At 53.0% G+C, this 13,064-nt stretch overlaps 1 protein-coding gene across 1 annotated transcript; it reads left to right on the plus strand.

The window, feature by feature from the left end:
- The first annotated feature begins 10,809 nt into the window (after window positions 1–10,809).
- UBL4B (ubiquitin like 4B) lies at window positions 10,810–12,367 on the plus strand. Its single transcript, XM_010386255.1, has one exon. It carries the CDS (start codon window positions 10,965–10,967, stop codon window positions 11,487–11,489), a length of 525 nt encoding a protein of 174 aa, XP_010384557.1. The 5' UTR covers window positions 10,810–10,964; the 3' UTR covers window positions 11,490–12,367.
- The last annotated feature ends 697 nt before the right edge of the window (window positions 12,368–13,064 follow it).

Here is a 13,064-nt window from a genome sequence, read left to right on the forward strand (position 1 = left end):
TGCACACGGACCCCTTTCACCCTCCCTCTGCCCTGCCGGGGAAATGCTAGTATCCTCCCTGTTTTAGAGTTCAGGATGGGGAGAGCTGGCACCTGCCAACCTCTTCTCCTTTGTCAGCCCTCTTCAAGAAGCAGCACATGTGTTCTCTCCTTTAATCCTCCTGGCCTTCCCGCTGGGTCATATCCACCCCAATTTATACATGAGGAAACTGAGGCTCAAGGAAGTTAGGTAACTGGGGAATGTTCCAGCCAGGTGGAGTCCAGCCCAGAGCTGTTTCCCTGTCCTTTTATTTCCTCTGAGCTATAGGTTTCCTGATCTCCTCCTCCCAGGATGCCGGAACATGGAGAAAATACCTGCTCCCGGCTGATGTCAGAGGTGCCCCAGCGTTTGTTGCTCAGGCCTGCGTGTGTCTGTCTGTCCTGCAGCCCATGCCCTTGGTGGCCCACTCTGGCTGCTCTTCCTGACTTTCTTCATCCTCATGGGGATCTCCCCTGCCTCCTGGGGAGCAGCAACCAGAGCCACACTTGGCCTCCTAAGTCTGGGGCCCCCGGCTCTGTACCCAGGCAGGAGGATTTCTGTACTGGCCTCACCGTGACCTCCGTCTCCAGCCTGCCAGCCAGGGGTGCCCATCGTGGCCTCAGGCCTCTGGCATTCTTCCTTGATGCTGCAGTTCCCCTCTGCTCCTCTGTGACCCTATTGAGTTTCCCCAGGTCCGGCCAACCAAACACTGCCATATGGGGGAGAGTTACATTTCCTGTATATGTGTCAAAATATCTGAGCGGATGTGAAATAGATCAGACATGTATAAAAATAAACTTTTACAGGGTAACTGACTACTCCCCTCCAGGGAGAACCAGCGATTCACTCTTCATCTGGGGCCCAGAAACTTGGCTGGGGCCTTGGGGACCACTCCCCATGCCTGGCTCCCCATGGCCATCCTGCTTCACTTCCTTAGGCTTGGGGCCAGCTCCTCTCCTGGAAAGCATTCTCCCCAGTGCTCTGCTGGCATGGAAACCCCTCCCCAGTGGGCATGGAGTTAGCAAGTCACCTCTCGGGGCCCCAGTTTCTTGATGGGGGTGGTAGGGGTTGCTTTTTCAGCTCACCGTTGTCTCTGACAATCCACGACTCTACAACCTGGGAGTCCCCAGTCTAGGCTACAGCAAGACCATCCAGTCACCTATTCTGGTTTGCAGGAAGCAACATCCCCAGCCTTATATCAGAAATTTCTCCCTAAATGTAATTCTCAATCATTCCGGACTCAGATGCCACCCCTTGTAGAGAAGTAGGGGAGGGGTCAGTTGTAAGTGGGAGCTTGAGGGGGTGCACTGTGGTTTTGGATAGCTCCGGAGATTCCTGCCTTGACCTCTCTGAGACCCTGAAGCAGCTTGGGCAGAAGACCCTATCTGTTCACCTGTGTGATTCCTACCAAATCCCATTCTAGGGCTGTTTCCTCCTGTCTGGTAAAGAATCCAGTCTGGCCATGACATCTGCCTTTGCCCAGCCAAGGGGCTGGAAGGTCCCAGTGCTGAGGACCCAATGCCTGGCACATAAACTTAGTCAGGACCCAGAGGCTGGGTGCTCATTTCTGTTTTCCTGCTACCCCATCCTGGTTGGAGGTCTCTTCTTCCTTCCCAACTGGGCTACCAGGAGGCAGGGAGGGAGGCCAGGGCTACCCCCCATGACTCTTCCACCCTGCTTCCTGGCCTCTGGGACATCACTGCAGGTGCATCACTCCCAACAGAGACTGGCATTGATGGGCACCTGCCAGGAACGTGGTGCCCGAGCTTGGGCTGTGGGACTGGCCCTCAGCCTCAATTCAGCCAGGCCTTCCCATCATCTGACCCCTGCCTGCTGCCTCTGAGGCCTCCTTTGAGTACCTTATGTCCAGGCCAATTGCAAATGCCAGAGATAACTTCAGGCCAGCAGTTACTGATTCTGGGGTCCAGGCTTCTGCTGGGTGGGAGACAAAGGGAGGCAGTATTTTGGAGAGGCCAAAGGAGAGGCAGGGCTGATAGCTGGCTCTCTTCTCTCTCTCTAGTTCTCTGCAGGGCAAAGACCCCATGTAACATTCTTGCCAGCCCCTGCCACCTCCAATTCTGGTGCCAGATGCTCTATACACCCCACCTTACCGCAAGTCCTGTCCCTTCCAAGACACTTACCTCTAAATCAGGTCCCTGTTAATGAAAGTAATGGGGTGACTTGTCTGTGGGTCCTAGGAGCATTTGTTAGGTAATATACTTAATGTACAAAAGGTAGGCCATTGTGTTATTCTTGCAGTGAAGGAGGCACTTCAGGGCAGAAGCTTATATTGGTGACCCCTGGGATGGCCATCAGCTAGGATTTGAGGCTGCTGGTCCAACAGGTAGTCACTTGGGTTTTGATACCAGGAATGACTCCACTGACGTAGTTCTGATGGTCTACTATGGAGCTTGAGGCAGCCCCTGATCAGGCCGGTTTTTCCATACAGTCCATGCTGCTTGTAGGAACATCCAATTAGTAGTTGGCTGGATTTAAATATTCTCCCTCTTGCTTTTGGCTCCAGTTTCTTCTGATGAGTGGCTGCATGTAGTTAGTGCTACCAGCTAGAAGAACAGGAAGTCAAACAACATAATAGGCCAACCCTAACTGTAACCCTAACCCAACATCCCACCTACCAACTGGACTTCCTTAGGGTTAATCAAGCCTAAGTCAAATCCAAGTTTACTAGCGCCTTGTTCAGCTGTAGTTCGGTCTCTCTTCCCCTAGCAGAGATCTGTCTCACAAGTAGCTCAGTTCCCCCAAGCCCAGCTTCACTCTGTTCCCAGCTTTCTCACTGTTTCTCCCTTGGTCCTTCATTTTGGTTCCAGCTTCCTCTGGGGCAGAGGTCATGCAGCTTGTTCCATGCCATCTTCTCTGGCAGGAGCCTGCTTTCCTCAACTGACAGAAGGGGTCTTGTTGGCAAGACTCTCACCCGAGGACTGGCCTTAGCACCCTTAGACAAACGAGAGTCAGGCTGAAAGGCTAGCACAAGCTGCCCTGGTGAAAGACCAGCCTTTGTATCTCGCCAGGAGCAACAAGGACTCTCTTTGGTCCTGCGCGATCCATGTGGCAGCATCTTTAGATTGGCCACAGGCTTCTCCACCCAGACCCGGCTGTAGACTTGTAAGACCAGCAAGAGCAGGAGGTGTTCAGGGCAGGGCTTTGTGGGCCCCTTCTTGGTCCTGGCTTTTAATGCATCATGTTTGATCTTTGCCACATGGTGGAGGGTTCCTGTCACTGTGGTTGATGACACAGATCTTCAAGGAAGCAGTCACCCCTGTAGGAAGGGGAACATTTATCAAAGCCATTCCCAGGGGGGTGCCTGCCAAGTCCAGGCCCTCAGCTGGACCTGTGTAGAATGTCCAGAGTATAGCTACCATTCTGCCTGGCCCAGGAGGCCCTCTGCTTCTCCATCTAATCTGGCCTAGATGGGAAGAAATCTTTTTTTCCTTATTCTTGCAACCAAGATAAAATTGTAGATTTTTCAGGAAGCACTTTAAGAGGAAACAAAAGGGAAAAAAGTACTCAAGAACCAGATGGAGACCAGTGGCTCGTGCCTATAATCCCAGCACTTTGGGAGGCTGAGGCAGGATAGTAAAATTGTAGTGATCCTCCTGCCTCAGCCTCCTCAGTAGCTGGGACTATAGACACACACTACCATGCTCTGTTAATTTTGGTATTTTTATGCAGATGGGGTTTTACCTTGTTTCCCAGGCTGGTGTTAAACTCCTGGGTTCAAGCCATCTGCCTCTTTGCCTCCCAAAGTGCCAGGATTAGGAGTGTGAGCCACCGCGCCTAGCCTGTTTGGTATGTTTAAATGCATGGCAGTCCCACGGCTACAGGTTGAAGCAGACTACTTTTTGTCAGCTGAAATCACACAGCCCAGAGTGCAGACGGGCACAGGAGATGCCCCTGTGTTGATCATGATTAAAGCACCCTTGACAGAGATAATGGGCCACCAGCCAGTGTCTCCTCCAGGGCACACCAGAGAATGCACTGAGGGTGGGAGAAACTCACTCTTGGCACCATAACACTGGCTGGGGTCCTGGTGTTCTGAGAGCCCCAGTAGAACTCAGAGACTGTGTGGGAAAGAAAGCCGCCTGCTGATCCCAGCTTTGGTTAGCAGGGCATGTGTGTGCATGCGTTTGCGTGTGTGTGTGTGTGTGCGTGTGTGTGTAAGAGAGAGAGTGAGCGATAGCTGTGGGCTGCTCCTTGGGGACTCCTTTGCTTGTGCACTGCAGGGATACAGAAGTCTCGGCTCCAGGAAAGAGCTCTTCTGTGAAGGTGATGGCCCTGCCTGTTTCCTGGCTGCCTCACCTCTCTCTCCTTTGCTGAACTCCAGCTCACCGAGTCCCACACTTCCACATGGACTTGCGTGTGCTGGGTCCTCAGTCAGGGCATCCTTCTTCATCAGGGCAACTCCTGTTCGTCCTTCACACCCACCCAAGCTCCCTCCCAGGTGAAGCCTGTGATCAGGCCCCACCTCCTGCTGGAGTTAGAACTTCTTTGCCTCCATAGTAAAGTTTATGCATGGTGCTAAAATGACAGGTTTATGTGTCCCCCTACAGGGACGTGTCTTACTATCCTGTTCCTGCCTCAGTGCTAGGCGATGTCTGTGCTCAGACTATGACCCCTAAAAGGAGGGCAGGAGGATGGCTGGTGATTTGCGGGAGAACCCCTTCTCCCCACATGAGACCTTGTGCCCAGGCCCCAGGCTCCCTTGGTTGGTGTCAGCCGCTGGAACTGGCTGGTGAAGTCACCAGTGACATCTAGTGGTCACAGCAGGCTACAGCTCGGTGAATTCCATGTGGGCTCTGGAGCCAGGTTTCTGAGCTGCTCCCAGCCAGTGTCTGACTTCTCCAGGGCTCCAGGACACCAGCAGAGGGCAGGACTTAGGTTGTCTGGTGTGAGGACTGAGGACTTTCAGATGTTGGACTGCCCACTGTCAGCCAGAGAGGGCTGGGACTGTAAGTGATGTCCCCTGGGCTCCTGTGGTCCCATGAGATCTGCTGCCTTCCTCCTGCTCCAGCTCCTTGGCCCTGCAGGCCCCAGGCTCAGGTTCACCTGGACCTTGGCTCCCTGAGACCCGGGGAGGGAGGAGGCTTTAGGGCCCTCATGGGAGAAGCCACAGACCCATTTTGGTGCAACTGCTGAGACAGCCAGTGCCAGTCAGTGGATGAGGGGCAGGGAGTGGGCCACACCTACTGAGCACCTACTGTGGGCCCGGCACTGTGGAGGGCAGCCTGGGTCAGGGGCCACCTAAAGAGCTGCCAGTCCTGTCCTGCGCTAGGCCTGACAGGGCACAAAGCAGCCCTTTTCCTCATCGGCAGCCCTAATGACAGTTACAGGAGGTGGCACAGGCTGAGTGGGGTCTCCAGCAGCACAGTGGTGGGCCTGGGGCAGCCCTTGCCACAGGGCTGTGTCTGGGGACCTGCTAGTCTTCACCTCACCATTGCAGGTGCAGGCACATCATAGGCGCTCGAGACACACTGTTGAGTGATGCGGGTACATGGGCTGGAGGCAGCAGGCTGTGCTGAGGACCACAGCTTTGTGCTCTCAGCTTCCCAGGTTACACTTTCTCTGCCAAAGTTTCCCCATGAACCATTTGCAGACTGTAAGGAGAGCGGGGAGAAGGACCGTGTTCTTAGAAGGGAGGCCTGCAGCGCTACTGACTGCACTTGGTTTGCATGAACTGTCCCTTCCTGCTCCTGCTTCTCCCGCTCCCCCCACCCTGGTTCTTTCCTTTTCTACTTTCTTCCCTGGTACTGCTCCCCTGCCTGAACTTTTTATTTCATCTGCTTTTCCTTGTGTCCCTTCTGCTGTTCTCTTCTTTCCAAGCACTTCCTGCACTCAGCTTCCTTATTTTCCATTCCCTCTCTGTTTCTCTGTCTTGCTTTTGCCCTCCTCTGTCTCCCCAGGTTCTGCTCCATCCCAGGCACCTTCCTTGGAAGGCCAGCCTGACATCATAAAGTACAATAACTTGATCATTTGCCAGGGAGTGAGGTGGGCAGAGGCCATAGTTTATCTTCTGTATGAGCCTTTCCTGTGGCCCCTGGGAGTGGTTGTAAACTTCCCACCTCCTGGAGCCCCCTTAGCAGTCAGCAGAGGCCTCTGTGCAAGCAGTGGGGCCACCCCGGCCTGTGGGGATTCACACTTTGGGCACAGTTCCAGGCACAGTGGAATCTTCCTTCACTATTGAGGGGTGATGGTAAGAGCTGCCGTTTACATTTATAAATTAAATCTATACCTCTGGATGTCTTCATGGGTCAGACGCTATGTTAGGTTCTGGGGGCATGCCCTGCCTATTTTGGACCTCACAGCAACCCTGCAAGGGAGGCTGGGCAGTGACCACACTCCCATTAGACAGAGGAGGAAAATGGGGCTCGAGGAACAGGATTGCTCAAGGCAGGCCCCAGGCTGGCAGCTGGACACTTGGCTTTTATCCTGAGGAGTTCACACCCTCAGCATTCAATGTCCAGTTCATCTGCTCAGGAGATTGCAAAGGGCTTCTGAGGAACCCAGATGTTCACAGACCTATTCCAAAGCACCCTCCGACACCCATCCATCTCCCTGCCAGACACTGTGCTTGTTTCCCAGTGACACAAATTGCATTTGCAGTTGTTTTCAAGAGGGGTCCAAGCCTAATACTATCCAGCACTGTCTGCACACATTGATTCCTTTCCCCAAGTCACCAGACCCACTTATTCCCAATAATCTTCCCCCACTAATTATGGCAATCATTGTCTGATTGCATGCTCCGATTACACAATTACATTTTCTATTGCTAATTGCATAATTATCACAAGCAATTGCGTGGGAAAACATAAAATTTCCAGGCTCCAAATGTGATTTGAGGGTCCAGCAAGGTGCCTCCACTGTCCCTCTTAGGAAAGGCAATGGGGTCTCCTGGGCATAGACACAGGGGCTGGGTAGTGACCATCTCTCTCAGCTTCTCTAAGCACCATTAATTCTGAAGCTTCTGTCTTCATGGCCCAGCTAGGACTCTCTAGAACAGGTAGCCTGGTGTAGAAAGTATGACCCAGCAGACATGATTCTCTAAGCCCCAGTCACAAGGGCCTCTGCCTGCACACAGCCGCTGGTCTTAGAGAAACAAAGCCTGAGCTGTGGTGCTCATGTGCTTCTAGAAGCCCAGGCCAAGTGTGTCTTCTTCAGTGGCTTCCAGTGTCCTGGGCAACATCTGGCTGGGTGGATGTGTCAGAGGAGGAGATGCTGGAGGCAGGCAGTTGATTTTCATCTTTCTGCTCTGCTCAGGGCATCACCCATGGTGTCGCCCCAATTCTGTCCATCTGATGGTTTGTCCACCACAGAGTCCTCCCCTCTCGAGGCTGGGAGTGCCCACATGCCAAGAAGAAACCTCATCCATCCCCTTGCTCCCTCTGCAGGGAGGCCCTGCAATCAGAGAGTCCACAGGTCTCCCCCACACTGTATGTACAGGTACGTTTACAAATTCTATCTTATTTCAAATGCATCAGAGGAGCTGGCTATTTAAAGAAATGCTATACAAGATCCTTTGGTAAAGACTGGCCTCACTTTCTGATTGATTTTTTATGTAATTTTGTATTTTCATCTCTCTAGGGCAGGAGGTGGGGGTGAGAGAGAGGCTGCAGGTGGGTTTATATCTTTCCACAGCCTGCTGCACTGGACCTGCCTTGCATGCCCCTGGATGGCTCAGCATGTCTCAATTTTATCTTCTTCATTTGACAAGCGGGTATTCAAGGCATTCTGTGTAGGCTCGTGGTGGAAGTGTGGAATAGAAAGGCAGAGAAGACCTAGTCCCAGTCTCTGAGAGCTAAAGAGCGAGACACAGATGTGTGCTAGGTGCATTCACATAAGTATGTTCAAGGGGAGCAATGGTTGCATGCAGGGAGGTGGGATTATCTTTTCCCAGGGCTGGGGAAAGCAGGGAAGCCTTCATGGAGGAGGTGGTTTTAAACCTGAAGTTTCTTTTTTCTTTTTCTTTCGTCCTTTTTTTTTTTTTTTTTTTTAAAAAGAGGCAAGATCTTCTTATGTTATCCAGGCTGGCCTTGGACTCCTGAGCTCAAGCTATCTTTCTTTCTGCCTTGGTTTCCCAAGTAGCTGGGACTATAGGCGTGCATTAACCTGAGTTTTGAAGGATGAGTTGGAAGAGTTCAAATGTGACAAGCAAGTAGAGGAAATACAGATTGGTGTGGCTACAGTGGAGAATGCTAAGTGAGGAGACATGAGGCTGGGTGACAAGCAGGGCTCGGCCAAGGAGATCAGTTTTGATTCCAAAAGCAGAGGAAACTAAACTGGATGGTGTTACTCAGAGGGGTACACAATCTTGCTTTTATTTTGGGAAGATCCCCTTGGCTGTGGTATGAATGGACCCAAGGTGGTGGGACTGGTGGAGGAAATGAACTATGGGCTGGAGGGAGTTGACAGCCTGAACCGGTGGGTGGTGGGGATGCAGAGGAGGAGGAGTGGATTTCAGAGGCATTTTCAGGGAAGAAGGGGAATAACAAGGGGGCTCATTTAGTGGGGGAAAGGAGAGGAGGAAGGAAGTGAGGAAGGGACAGAAGGTCAGGGAATTCCCGACTTGTGAGCTCTAGTTTCCCTGTGGACTAGAATATAAGTCACCCAGCAAGAGTGAACATGGGGCTGGGGTGAGGGGTGAGGGCCAGCTGAGTCTGTGGCATCCATGGATATTTTCTCCTTTTCTTTCTTTTTTTTTTTTTTTTTTTGAGACGGAGTCTCTTTCTGTCACCCAGGCTGGAGTGCAGTGGTGTGATCTTGGTTCATTGCAACCTCTGCCTCCGAGTTTCAAGCGATTCTCCTGCCTCAGCCTCCTGAGTAGCTGGGATTACAGGTATGTGCCACCACGCCCAGCTAATTTTTGTATTTTTAGTAGAGACGGGGTTTCACCATGTTGGTCAGGCTGATCTCGAACTCCTGACCTCGCTATCTGCCTGCCTCGGCCTCCCAAAGTGCTGAGATTACAGGCGTGAGTCACCGTGCCCGGCCCCATGGCTATTTTTACCAGCTACCCTTGGCTGCCAGGTTCAGAAGACAGGGACAGAGCTTGCAGCCACCTTCGGGCAGAGGTCAAGGCTGGGTGCTGCGGAAGGGCAGTTCAGGAAAGTCCAAGGATGTTGACAACAGCATCATGCCACTGTAGCTTCCAGGCAGGTGGAAAAGGAAAGGAGGTTAGATGGGAGGGAGGGAGAGGGTGAGTGAGAAGAAGGGCACAGTCGAGCACAGAGCTGGTTAAGAGTTGAGGGGATCCCTGACAAAATCAGCCCACTGGCTGTGAGATGTTATTCAGGTCTTCTCCAAGGTTGCTCAATTCTAAAATGAGACAGTACTTTCCTCCCAGGCTTAAACGTGACAACATATGTAAAGGGCTTGACCCAGAAGGCCTTCAGCAATGCGTTGCACTGAAAACTACCAAATGCAACAGAAGCTGCAGACACAGAGGAGGCCCAATCAGTATCCTCTTTCATATTCACCTTTGAGCTGAGGGTGCCTGCTCAGGGCCTGGGCCACAAAAGGCACTGAGCAGAGATTTGTTTAGGAGGCAACATGAGGTACCAGTGAAGACACGAGCAATGCTGCCTGCTTGCTATAGGATCAGCCAAGCCTCCACTTTCTCCTCTGGCAGATGGAGATCATGGCAGTGCCTGCCTCGTAGGTTGAGGGGATTCAATTAGGCAGGCCTGTGATGCAGATGCTGTTGGTGGTCCTGCCCCATCACTTCAGCACTCATGTTCCTGAAGGCCCAATGGCTTCCTACTTTTCTCTGATCACAGGAGCATGCTGCTCACACCTGTGGACCAGAAGTGCCAAGGAGGTAGCACTTCCATTGGCCAAAGACAGGAGTCAGAGCATAAAGACACAGCGTCGGCCAGGTGCGGTGGCTCACACCTGCAACCTCAGCACTTTGGGAGGCCAAAGCAGGCAGATTGCTTGAGTCCAGGAGTTCGAGATCAGCCTGGGCAGCATGGAGAAACCCGTCCCTACTAAAAATACAAAAATTAGCCAGGCATAGTGGCGTGCAGCTGTAGCCCCAGCTACTTGGGAGGCTGACACAGGAGAATTACTTGAACCCAGGAAACGGAGGTTACAGTGCGCCGAGATCAAGCCACTGCACTCCAGCCTGGGCAACAGAGTGAAACCCTGTCTCAAAAAACAAAAAAACAAAAATCCACACCTGGTACAACTCAGGTGTGTTCCATGCAACTTCCCAGAGCTCCCCAGCAGAATAACATACTAGTTGCCCACAATGGCAGCCTGCTCATGAATGCACGTTCTGATTTTCCTCCCTTCCTCATCTCACTTCCTCACTCCCCTCCTGGTGCCTCCAGGGATCGCCTCCTAATTGAGTATTTGTGCTCAAATCCCTGTCTCAGGGTCTGCTGCTGGGAAGCCCAATCCAAGAGAGCTTGTAAAGTGCTTGACAGAAAGAGGACACTTGATAAATGTTAGCCGGCTCACTAGTGTGAAAGTGTCATGAAGGCAGAAGGCATCCATTTGAATATGACTGTCTCCCCAGGTCCAGGTGCTGGCACAGAGATGGCACCTAATACACATGTGTTGAAGAAATCGATAGACCTGCTCCTCCGGCCACCCTTCCCTTTCCCGCCCTCCCTTTTCCTAGTCTCACTCTCCTTTCTCCCAGTCCCACATTTTCTCTCCTGGTGCTCTTTTTCTCCTCTCATGGAGGAAGGATGGTCTGGGCCCAAATACCCCTCTGCTGTCCCTAAAGTTCCACTCCGGAAATGAGCCCTCCTGCAGCATTGTGACATCACTGTGCACTAGCCAATGGCTGCCTGCCTAAGCTGGGTTCCTGGTCTCCTGGGACTACTAGCCCTCTGTTGATAGGGAGAAGCCAACATCTCCTGCAGGACCCCTTAATCTTCAGGGCAGCTCCCAGAGCATGGGTCCCTCCTGATTCCACTGTTAGCCTGATGTTCCTCACAGTCAAGCTGCTCCTGGGCCAGAGATGCAATCTGAAGGTGTCAGGGCAAGAGAGTGTATCCACGCTGAAGAAACTGGTATCCAAGCGGCTGAAGGTGCCTGAGGAGCAGCAGCACCTGCTTTTCCGCGGCCAGCTCCTGGAGGATGACAAGCGCCTCTCCGACTACTGCATTGGGCCCAATGCTTCCATCAATGTCATCATGCGGCCCTTGGAGAAGATGGCGCTAAAAGAGGCCCACCAGCCCCAGACCCAGCCCCTGTGGCACCGGCTGGGACCTGTCCTAGCTAAACACTTTGAACCACAGGATGCCAAGGCCGTGCTGCAGCTGCTGAGGCAGGAGCACGAGGAGCGCCTGCAGAAGATAAGCCTGGAGGACCTGGAGCAGCTGGCCCAGTACCTCCTGGCAGAGGAGCAGCATGTGGAGCCAGCTGGAGAGAGGGAGCTCAAGGTGAAGGCATGGCCTCAGAGTTCCTGCGACATGGAGGAGAAGGAGGAGGCAGCAGCTGATCAGTAAACGGGCCATCCTACCCATTTGCACTCTAGAATTCTCTCGGCCTCATCCTTATGTGTTCCCTGGTGACTTTTCCTACTACTTCCTGCTGGTGTGGATGCATCCACACCCCTTTTTGAACCTTCCAAGCAGCTGGAGGGTTTTTGGATCCCTGTCCCCTCTTGGGCCTGAGGTCCTTCCTCCGAAATGCAGAGTGACCCGACCCTCATCACCATCCTTCCCCTAGAAGGGTTCTGATCAGTGGAGGGCAGCCCCAAAGGCCGCAGTCCCCTCCTTTGCTGGCAGCTTTGCCCACACACACCCAGCAGCTCCCCAGGCTGAAAGCAGCCCTGGCCCAGGGTCTCCATGGTTCTAGGCAGACCCTGTTTCTCCTTTGGAACAGAAAGACAATGTGAGTTCGTTTTCCTCCATCCTCAGACCATGACGTCTCCCCTAGTCTCCCCAGCAGCCAAGAGGAGAGGAATGTCAGGTAGCTGCCCCTTGCCTTCTGGGTGAGGCTGTCCCTGATGTTCTCCTGCTTGTGCTTCCAGCTTAAGGGACAGGCACAGCAGAGGTGGGATTGGGAGGAGGGCACCTACCGGGTGCCAGTCCTGGAGCCCTCAGGGAGACAGACACAGACCAAGAATAGCAGGAAACTGAGCCTTGGGCAGAAAAAAAGTTCAGCAAAGTCACACACTCCCTGTGGCCAGCGTGAACAGAGCCATGCCCCACCCTCCCAGACTGATCAGTCAGTAGGTATCACAGCTCACAATACCTGCCAGTGCTGCCAAAGGCTCCCTGGAAGGAAAAATGGTATCGTCAGTGAGGATCCTTGCCCTCACAGAGCACGCAGCCTAGATCCAGAGAACTGGTATACACATGAAAAAAGTGGTGACATGAAACTAGAGTCTAGCCTCTGTGACTGAATGCCCGGCGCCTCACAGGGCCCTGGGTTCAGCATAGAGGGGCCAGTCCCCTGCAGACTACAAGGAAAGCCAGGCCCTTTACTCTGTTCTTGGAGTGAGAGAGTGGCCCTTGCAGAGGCTGAGGAGTCCCACACTCTGTGTGTGGATGGGAGGGAGAGGGGAGCTGTGGTCCCCTGTTCACTGCTGAAGCCCCTGAAATGCTGTTATTGCAAAAGTTTCAGCCCTGAGTGATGCGGATGGAGGGAAGGGGTGGAGGAAAATGTCTTGAACAAGCGGGGCCCCCTTCCCTAGAAAGCATTCTGTCCTTGGCCTGCAGGGCCCCTCGTCTTCTCTTCCAGTCCTAGTCCCGCTGTGTGGCCATGGGTAACCTGCTTTTCCTGTCTGATGTTCAGGTTTCCCACCTGTTACATGGGCATCCTTATAATAGCATCCACTTACCCCATGAGTGTTTGTGAGGGTTAGAGGCAAAGACTATCCAACTGGGAGGGACGTCTTATAGCGGTGGGCTCAGCGGCAGTGACAAGGATGGATGCGGAAAGCATTCTGTTTGTGGGAGCCTGCTTAGCAGCCATCATTCCCTCACTTCCCAGAATAAGACAACCTCGTTCAGCTTATGGCCCAGCTTCTTTCCCAGTGTCCCACCCTCTGTCCCAGCCAAGAGAGGAAACCAGGG

This window comes from Rhinopithecus roxellana, chromosome 8, assembly GCF_007565055.1.
Source record: "Rhinopithecus roxellana isolate Shanxi Qingling chromosome 8, ASM756505v1, whole genome shotgun sequence".
NCBI classification, from domain to species: domain Eukaryota; kingdom Metazoa; phylum Chordata; class Mammalia; order Primates; family Cercopithecidae; genus Rhinopithecus; species Rhinopithecus roxellana.

What these genes read in the sequence shown, in the direction of transcription:
- UBL4B (XM_010386255.1), top strand. Translation starts at nt 10,965, where the DNA reads ATGTTCCTCACAGTCAAGCTGCTCCTGGGCCAGAGATGCAATCTGAAG.